The sequence below is a fragment of the Nanorana parkeri genome, unplaced genomic scaffold (genome assembly GCF_000935625.1).
Source record: "Nanorana parkeri isolate BGI_ZX_2015 unplaced genomic scaffold, ASM93562v1 scaffold1850, whole genome shotgun sequence".
Taxonomy (NCBI): domain Eukaryota; kingdom Metazoa; phylum Chordata; class Amphibia; order Anura; family Dicroglossidae; genus Nanorana; species Nanorana parkeri.
Genome location: NW_017308118.1, coordinates 140,593 through 150,599, shown reverse-complemented (window position 1 = coordinate 150,599; position 10,007 = coordinate 140,593). Strand labels below are relative to the sequence as shown.

At 45.7% G+C, this 10,007-nt stretch overlaps 1 protein-coding gene across 4 annotated transcripts in view; it reads right to left on the bottom strand.

The window, feature by feature from the left end:
* Nucleotides 1-8,032, bottom strand: part of TNKS2 (tankyrase 2) — a 40,252-nt gene extending 32,220 nt beyond the window's left edge. For all 4 annotated transcript variants that reach the window (XM_018571832.1, XM_018571833.1, XM_018571834.1 and 1 more), the window contains exon 1: nucleotides 7,674-8,032. In XM_018571832.1, the coding sequence (XP_018427334.1) occupies nucleotides 7,674-7,827 (154 nt within the window). In that variant the 5' untranslated portion in view covers nucleotides 7,828-8,032. The remainder of the gene's footprint in view (nucleotides 1-7,673) is intronic.
* Nucleotides 8,033-10,007: the final 1,975 nt, after the last annotated feature.

Sequence of the window (10,007 nt, the reverse complement as noted above, 5' to 3'; positions counted from 1 at the left end):
CCCCTCCATTTGGCCATTCACAAGAAGCGGCTGCAGTCAGCGTTTTGTGAATGGAGGAATAGAGAGGGGGGCATAGATGCAACATCAGCACAGGTATTAATGGAATTACTGCTAGTAGTCTTTTCAAGCTGTAAGAACAAAGCCAACATCTACCATACCTCCGAGATAACAAGCTATATACAAATACTATTGCAGTGAAAGGATTATGCTCCTACCGTAGTTGGGATTTAAGAAATAGAAACAATGGTTAAAAGGAAGCTTTACATTGAGTAGAAACCAGTTATACAGGTCTGAGGTGTTCAAGAAATTTGGGGCGGAGGCTGATCAGAGGCTTAAATGGGAACATGCATCATCATTGAGCCCGTTTTTTCAGCTTTTATCGCTGTGTTTACTGTAAAGTTTTTTTTATATATAGACTTGCATGTTTTTAATAAACCTTGTTCTCATTTTTTCATAATTGCATACGAAATTTCGCAATGAGAACTAGAATGCACTCTCAGTGGCTTACTGCAATTACATAGTCTCTCGCCAAACTGCCAAGATATTGGTCCCTCAAGGAAAGCGTTGTTTTCAGTCAGTCGGCTGACTCTCAGATTTGCAATGTAAAACTCGCAATACACCTATAGATTATCTGCAGATTTGTCCGATTGGCTCCTAACGCTGACTCTACCACTCCCAGTCGTAGTTCTACATAAGAATGACATCAAGTACAATTCAGGTACTTAAGCTGCCCATACACCTATAGATTTTCTATGGTCAGAAAAAGTTCTTGCTAGTCTGCCCCGCTGGCTCTCACAATACCTGAACAATCTGATTGGATGCAGGCATTGCTCAGGTATTATGAGAGCCAGCGGGGCCAACTAGCAAGATACTGAAGCTTTGGCCCAGCGTGAGATTCCTCCATCCACACAGTTTAGCGTAGATGGAGGAATCTGTCACACTTTTTCCATCTGACCATAGAAAATCTGCAGAAAATCGATAGGTGTATGGCCAGCTTAAAAGGAGAACTATGAGGTGAGCGATTTCCACTCACCTCACAGTTCTAGCCGACCTGTGACAATGAGACTGTCACAGGTCGGCTCAGTAGATCGGGAAGTGAGCGAACACATACCGGCGTTCGCTCACTTCTCGATCCTGTCACGGCTCTCTGCCATGGCAGGGGCTGGATTCCCCCCTCCGATCCTCCAGCGCTGACTGGCGGATTGGACGGGGGAGTGGGCGGGTACAGCTGGCTCTGCCTCTAGATAGGTAGAGCCAGCTGTCACTCACGCAGCTGGGCGGATCCAGACATAATTGTCAGGATCCGCTGCGGCGTCTCAGTATACCGCGAGCTATATTGAGCTTAGGGTGACGGGAGGACGGTAGTTTGTGTCCTCCCGTTACCCTAAGAAGAGCCCTTGTTAAGTAATGCAAAGAAATTAAAGCCTGTATATGTAACACGTAAATATGCGTGCCCTCGTACATACTTAACATATACACAGAAAACACAATCTACATAGCACCATCTTTTTGAAGTGCCAAGTTAGATGTGCGACACACAAATATATAACATTTTTGTTAATAGTTAACAGGTACATAAGTGTACTTTTAAGATTTAACTTCTGAGTTTAGTGCCACTTTAACTCAAGGCATCACAAAGCCCAGTGTTCCTGGAGTGCTGGGTGCTGAGAAGTGTGAGAGCAGCCTTGAATACATGACCACATGAAGCAAACCCTATACATCCAAGCTAGGAATATGTCCATACATGCCTAAGCAGCAATCCTAGACACAGTTCGGTCACACTGATCTGTCCCTTTTACTATACAAAAAAAAACAGCTGTCAGAATGGAAGAGATCTATGTCATGCGTGGGTGGTTAGAACAAGACATGTATCCGGTTAAGACCTGTTGTGCAATAATCCTGAAAGGCAACAAAAAGGTCTAATTGAAGAATTAAAAATAAAATTTAAAAAAAAAAGGAACAAACCCTACAAAGTATGCAAGTCCATTAAGAGCAACATAAAAAAAAAACAAAAGAAAAAAAAACACACTTCCACAACACCCCCTCCCCAAAAAAAAACTAATCTAGCAGGAGTTCCACTTTAATAAACAGTTTTCAATGGCCGATGTTGTCCAACAACCACACGCACAGTGACAGAGCACACCCAAGTTGTATAGTGCAGGAAATGACACACGGATAATAGAGGTAACTTTAATAAAAGGTAAACTGTAAATAAAGCTGGTTTGCTGATCACAATCTATAGATACCTGAACATTTTTACGGTAGTATTTTGTCAGCAAAAACATAGCTCAGGGGAATAGAGCCGAGTCTCCCGGCAATTAGATGAGCAGCAAAATCAATGAAGAGCAATGACCTAAAACGGTTTCTTGTAGCGAATGCCTGACGGATATTGATTTTGTAATCCATAAGCAAATGTCAGGGCAGATTTAACTTTCGAGTTAATAAAAACACCCTAAACAAAAGTGACAGAGCAACCTCAGCAGCCACCGCTTCCAGGGGAAAGCCATTGTTATAATGAAAGAATCGGCTTCAATAAACAATAGAATGTTTATGCTCTCTTCACAAATATTCCATAACATAGAATTCAAATGGTTATACTAGTTATATACAAACCACTATAAAAGTCTGACAACTGTATAACAATAGCTACTTCTGTAACATCTAAAATGTGTTTTAGACCAGTTTTCAGTCACTAAGGCCTCATTCACATGAGAAACGACCGGCAGGTACAGCTCCATGTAGGGCTGCAACAACTAATCGACTATAATCGATTATTGAAAAAGTTGTCAACTTTTTCATTCATCGATTAATCGGTTTCCGATTGGTTTGCCCTGTTCACGGCTCCACCCACACTGCGCGCCGCACCTCCTCCCCGCCTCACGCTCACCGCCCACCCACATCCACGATCGGCACAGGGATGCAGGGAGAAGACGTAAGGAGGAGCAGGTGTGGGTGGATGCCAGCCGCTGATAGACAGGACCGATCTCAGAAACAAGTTGCTGGAAGACTGCTCATGTAAGCCTGCACTTTCCCCCCACATGGTGCTCTATAATGTATTGCTGGGATAGTGGCATTTGTATTCCTCTATAGCTGATGGTACATTCTGCTGTACTGTATATTATACAGAGCAATATACCATCAGCTATAGGAGGAATACAAATCCCAGCAATACATTATACACTGTATGTATAATGTATTGCTGGGATTTGTTGTATTTCTATATAGCTGGTGGTATTCTGCATTGTGCTGTATAATGTACTATTGCTGGGTTTTGTAGTCCTCTATAGTCGATGCCATTCTTCATCATTGCTGTATAATTTTACACTTTTAATTTCACTATATTGCACACCACACTTTTCTTTTTTACTTCCACCGCTCCAAGCTTGCTCCTGTGATGGAGTGCAATCTCAATACAAACTAGTAGTCCCATCATTGGAGCCGTTTTTTAAAATGTATTTTATTTTTTAACCGATTAACCGAACTTAATAATCGGCTAACTAATCGATTTTGAAAATAATCGTTAGCTGCAGCTCTAGCTCCATGCACAGCCGTATCGGGCAGCTCCCGGGAAGGACAGGTGCTGTGTGCACGGCCATACCGGGCAGCTCCCGGGATGGATAGGTGCTGCGTGTGATTAGTACGCAGCCCCTGTCCTTCTCTATGGGACTACGCCGCCCTACGGTCTCTTGCCCTGCACGTCCGCGCGGGTGTCCGTACTCGTACACTGACAGGATGGATCCTTTTCGTGTCCGAGCCAGGACACCAGCACCCGTACAGACCTGCACTTGGGGTGAGTGCAGGGCGGTGTACGGCTGCAAAGTCCCAAAGAGAAGGACAGGGGCTGCATACTAATCACACGCAGCACCTGTCCTACCGGGAGCTGCCCGATACGGCCATGCACACAGAACGGACCTTTCTCGTGTGAATGAGGCCTAACATGGGAGGTCACCTTTTTTGATGGTATCAAAGCTCCAGACGGGTCATACTTCTACACCCTTCACTGCACTAGCTGTACACGGCTAGACTTCTCCCATTCAGCCCTGTGGGGTAAAATGAGAGGAATCACTTGATTCCCCCATCAGGGCCAGTTCACGCCACAAAGAGTACGTTCCAGAGTGTTCGGCCACTGGAACGCAACACAGCCGCCTCCCTGTGTTCAGAGGGCGGAAAGGGGGGGGGGGGGGTGTGTGGCAGTGCATTGAAGTCAATGGCACCGCAGCAACGCCCCCATGCAGCGCAATCGCCAGCACCTGAACGTGTGGCAAATTAGTGCCTGTGTTCAGTGCATGCACCATTTTTGCAGATCGCACTGGAACGGGACCCAGGCACTAGTGTGCAATCACACTGCGGGTAGGGGGCATGGCTGCAGTGCTCTTGACTTCAATGCACAGCCATGCCCCGCCCCCCCTGCACGCAAGGAGCCGGCAAGGTTGCTTTCCAGAACACTCTGGTACGCACTTTGTGGAGTGAACCGGCCCTCAATACTTAAAACAGTGTGGATAGAGGAATCTACACCTGCCAGCCATTTTATTCAGGCAGCTGGCACCCACGGCTATCCAGAAGTAACTACGTCCGATTGGATGCAGTCACTGCTCAGCTGACAATTTTCCACGCATTATATCAATTTTGTGATGGAAGTTTGTTGAGCTACATGGTACTGAAATGGGCCACTCATGTGGAAATCAGCCCCAATGTGAGCGGTATATGGCCAGCTTTTCACCACTAACCCAGTACAAACATGTGATTATCAGATATGATTGATTTATTACTTATAAAGCTCCAACAATTTACACAGTGCTTTACCTAGTGCACATTTACATCAGTCCCTGCCCTCAAGGAGCTTACAATCTAACGTCTCTATGTCACACGCATACATACAAGGGCCAATATAGACAGGAGCCAATTAACCTTCCAGCACGTCTTTAGGGTGTGGGAGGAAACTGGAGTACTCAGAAGAATCCCACACAAGCACAGGGAGAACATGTAAACTCCTTGCAGATAGTGACCCAGGGATCCCAGTGCTAGAAGTGCTAAACACTATGCCACTGTGATATGGTACTCAAGTGATAAAGGAAAGGGATGACAATCCTGGGAGGACGTACCTTCTAAAACAGAAGAGCAATAACAACTCCTATAGTTCAATCCTGACAGGTTAAACTAATAAAACAAACAGATTTATGATGCGTGTATCCATCACTACAATAAAAGGATTTTCTCCAAATCACCAGCATGATCCTTGAGTTGTTAATACTAACAAATATAATCCTAAAAGGAGAATGACGTCCACAAATACTGTGCTATTAAATGTTACATAAAATTCAACATTTCAAAACAATTCCCCAACATCTAAAGTTTAAACCGGCACATTCTACTCTCCATTCACTACTACGAGGCCCGCACCCTAATTCACCATCATCACTCTTCCATTTCCTGTGAGAAACTAATCCATCACCCCTTGATTGTCCTCCTACAAAAACACAATCCAATACAAATCCACCACCAAAGAAGGCCATACAAGAATCTAAACACACACAAAGAAACGGAAACACGAGGAATTAAAAGGCCCAAATCCAGATGATTAACTAGCACAGAACTTGTGTGCAAATTTGCACTAAACCAAAGCAACCGAGCCTTTCACATGTCAACTGTGGAGCAGAAGGATAAACACTAACCGGCTGGGAGCTATGCTTACATTAAAAAGGACATCCAGGGCAAAAACAAACTATCTAAATGCTGCTAGAAAAACATAGCTGACATACAATACTAATATATATATTGTATGTCAGCTATATATATATATATATATATATACACACACACACACACACACACATATATATAAATACAACTACTATAATAAATATTATATATGAATTTACAATAAAAGCAGAAATTTAATCTGCATATATTTTGCTTTAACTGGTTCCCCCTCATTAACTTGCTAATGATGTTTTGAAATAGAACCTTTCCATTTTCGTGACCTTATTTTAAGCCCAGTGATATCATCACTGGGTCTCTATACAATGCAAGCAGATCATGGCTGGTTGGATGGCAGACAGAGTGCTGTAGATAGATTCCTGAAAACATCACAGCAGCCTCAGTACTTCTTTCAAGAACCTTCATCCCTGAGGCAAGCAGTAGGCTGGCTGCTGGGAGAAGTTATGCAAATAATACCTTGGTGGAGGGATGTCAGTCTGGAGGAGTGGGAGTTTCTAGGCAGGCTGCATTTGCATGCAGAAGGCCCCTAGGTGACACCCACATGTGATGTGGAGCCTCCATAATTAAAAAACTGAAATCCAAAGACTTCATGGAGCAATCCAGTGACAGTCAGGAAGGGAAGCTGGTCATCCTCCAGCCAGGAAATGAGGCGAGCTCTATGTGACTTCTACACACTGGAAAAATCTCACGTAAATCAGAGTAACCAATTTCAGGACAGGAGATGACCCCATACAACGGAGCAAAACCAAAGGCATGGCTGGAGTTCAGCTTTCCATTTGTACTATAAAAGGGGAAACAAATGTAGGGCTGCAGCTAAGTCCTCTCACTGCTTGCATTGTATTCTGACAGCACCCACTGGCTGCTGTCAGAATAGCCCAACAGAGCCAGCAACCGATTGGCTGCCAGCTCTGTCGAGCAGAGAATTTTACAACTGGCTCCTGTGATCAGCTGATCAAGGGATGCCGGGCTGATCAGGATTTGGCCAAAATGCAGCATGTGTGTACCCGGCTCTAGTTAATGTCTTCATACCCTTGATATGGGGTAGAAGGTGACACTTTCTCTGCCTCACCACAATGTGCCATAGCAATTAATCAGCAGACTACATCGTTATTATAGGGGGGTGGGGCATAGTTACAGAGGTCCCTGCATAGAGGAGTTTTACATGAAAACTTACGTTAGCACATTTGTTCCCATCTATGAAAAGTGATCAGCAGATGTAAAATGCAGCAGAGAGGGCTTTCATAACACATGCTGGTTTCCTGAACCTCACCAATCCATTTAGATACTAGCTGCCCAATCCTCAGTGCTACAATAGGGTACCCAGGAGGGATGGTGCCATGCACATTCACATAGAAGAGAGTCACCAGCACGCCACTAATTCCATTACAACAATGTACTGTGAACACGTCATGTCACACAGTTCTATTCTGTAGGGGGGACATGGTTAAGCCCAGACCAGTCCTAAAGAGGAGGGAGAGAAACAAACTTGTCTTTAGCAGTGACATGGCTAAACCTGTATAGGAAGAAGGAAGTGGGGGGACAGACTTGTAAAGAAGTGACATGGTCAGGTCCAGGCCTGGGAGGGGGTCATTTAGAATGACACATCTAGACCTATATGAAGGAGGGGATCAGACCTGCCCTTAGCTGTGAGACACGCATAGGCCTATATGGGGGAGGGGATCAGACCTGCCCTCAGCTGTGAGACACGCATAGGCCTATATGGGGGAGGGGATCAGACCTGCCCTCAGCTGTGAGACACGCATAGGCCTATATGGGGGAGGGGATCAGACCTGCCCTCAGCTGTGAGACACGCATAGGCCTATATGGGGGAGGGGATCAGACCTGCCCTTAGCTGTGAGACACGCATAGGCCTATATGGGGGAGGGGATCAGACCTGCCCTTAGCTGTGAGACACGTCTAGGCCCAGGCAGGTAGAGGTGAGGCCTGATCATTACCTGCAGCGAAGTGTAGCGGTGTGGATTTTCTGCCCGCAGTGTCCCGGCTGTTCACATTATCGGCACTGACCAACTTCCTCACCCTCTCCACGTCCCCGTTCCTACAGGCCTCGAACAGTTCTCTGGCCGTGCCGCTCCGCTCCCCACACTCCATAACAAGCACCGAGGCAATCGATGTTCCCGTCAGCGGGCCGCCCCGGGGTGGAAGCGGACACCGCAGCCTTCTATACCGACGGGAAACAGCCGTCCAGCCAGCGATCAGTTCGCCCTGTCACGTGACGAGCAGCCAGCGCAGGGAAAACACAGGCTGGGCGCGTCCACGAGGGCGCATACCGACACATGGCACGCGCGCGTCTCTGACGTCATTCAGGCCGGAGCTCCTTGGGGGTCTATGGGGAGGGGGGAGAGCTTCCCATGAAAATGAAATGCCAGAACACGAAGATAGGACGTGTCATCTTCAGCCATCTCGCCCCTCCGCCGTGATGTCGGGAATAAATGATCATTAGAATACGATTTTAGGGCGTATTAAGTAAAAACAAAGTCTTGGTAACTGGATCCCAGAATCTTGCTTTGGGCCCCATTCACACCAGATCCGTTGCGATTAGGGTTGCCACCTTTTCTTCCATCGAAACCCGAACACTCTAGCGACACACGGAAATTTTCTTGGAAGAATGAGTTGCAGCTTTTTCATATGTAAATAGTGCCACCCCTTCATATGTAAATATCACAGTTGAGACTATTTTCAGTGGGGGGGCCAGTAGCACCTATCTTAATTTTGGTTTCTCCTGTGTGCCTGACATCTTGTGTCCGGGTTTCTGCTGCCATGAAACCCGAACACAGCATTCAAAACCCGAACTGTCCGGGTGAATCCTGGACAGGTGGCAACCCTAGTTGCGATACGTTTTTTTTAGCAGAGGTGGATGTGAACGGAAGGGAACCCAAAAATGTAATGGGAGTGAATGAGACTAGTTCACACTGGTTTGTTACGTTGCGTTACATTAAGGGCTTGTAGTAATTCCAAAAGATGTCACCAGCACTCCAAAAGTAGATTCAATATATTTTAAAGGAGAACTATGGGGTCAGTGTTTTTCCCCATAGTTCTCCTTAGGGTAACGGGAGGACACAAACTAGCGTCCTCCCGTTACCCTAAGCTCAGTATACCACGAGCTACAGCTCGCGGTATACTGAGACGCCGGGACGGATCACCACTCTTTTTCGCTACAAGCACCCTATTACAGACATCATCTCCTAGGAGATCCGGTAAGGAGTGCAGGAAGATACACACAATTTTGTACATTAAGGGCTTGTTCACACTGAGAGCGGTAGCTGCTGGAACGCACCGCAATCTTCCCCCTGCGGGAGGGGGCGTGGCGGTGCATTGAATTCAATGGCACCACTTCCACGCCCGCAGTGCGATCGGACACGTGGCAAAACTTTGCCTGCGTGTTCTGTTCCACTGCAAACGTAAAAAATGGAGCATGCAGCATTTTTTGCGATTGCAGTGGAACGCAACACAGGCAAAGTTTTGCCACGCATCTGATTGCAAGGGGGCGTGGAAGCGGTGCCATTGAGTTCTATGCACCGCCGTGCCACAGAAAAGCAGCTACCGCTCTGGAACGCAACGCTTTCGGTGTGAATGAGGCCTAAGCTGAAAAAAAGTAGAAACGCGCTGCTTTATTTTTCAGCACACCCATGCATTTTTCGGTGCTCTTGTGTAACACACAAGAATTGGGTAATTGTAACAATCGCAGGTCAACAGACCCTTATGATGACCTCCCGATTTTGGGGTGAACTCATTTAGAGTTCTGTTCTCATGTGTTTGTGATGTAGAAGACATGGATTCTGTCATTGTATACAGTGTCCTTCTATCAACAGCATTCATCCATGACTCTATGAACATTAAACCTACGTTATGGTATCAAACATTTATTAGTACCCAATTTTTGAGTAAAATATAAAAGGTCACATCAGGTAAATAGACACCAAATATGTCAAGTTTTAAAATTGTGCGCACCCGCAAAATCTCAAAAACGTACAATACCCAAAATTGGCCATAGGCCATGCTTTAAAAGCTTTTACCGCTCATCAGTTTAGTGTTATCAGTGATTGATGGCCCTAAAATTATTGCTCTCATTCCGACGTCCGTGGTGATATGTATCATATGTGGCGCACCCGACGACGTACTCGGGGGGCAGGGGACTTAAACATTTTTTGTTTATACCTAACTTTAAATTTTTTACCTAACTTTACATTTTTTTTTACTTTTTATTATTTTACACATAACTTTATTGCTATCACATAGGGGGCTTGTTAGTCCCCTATGTGATAGCCAAT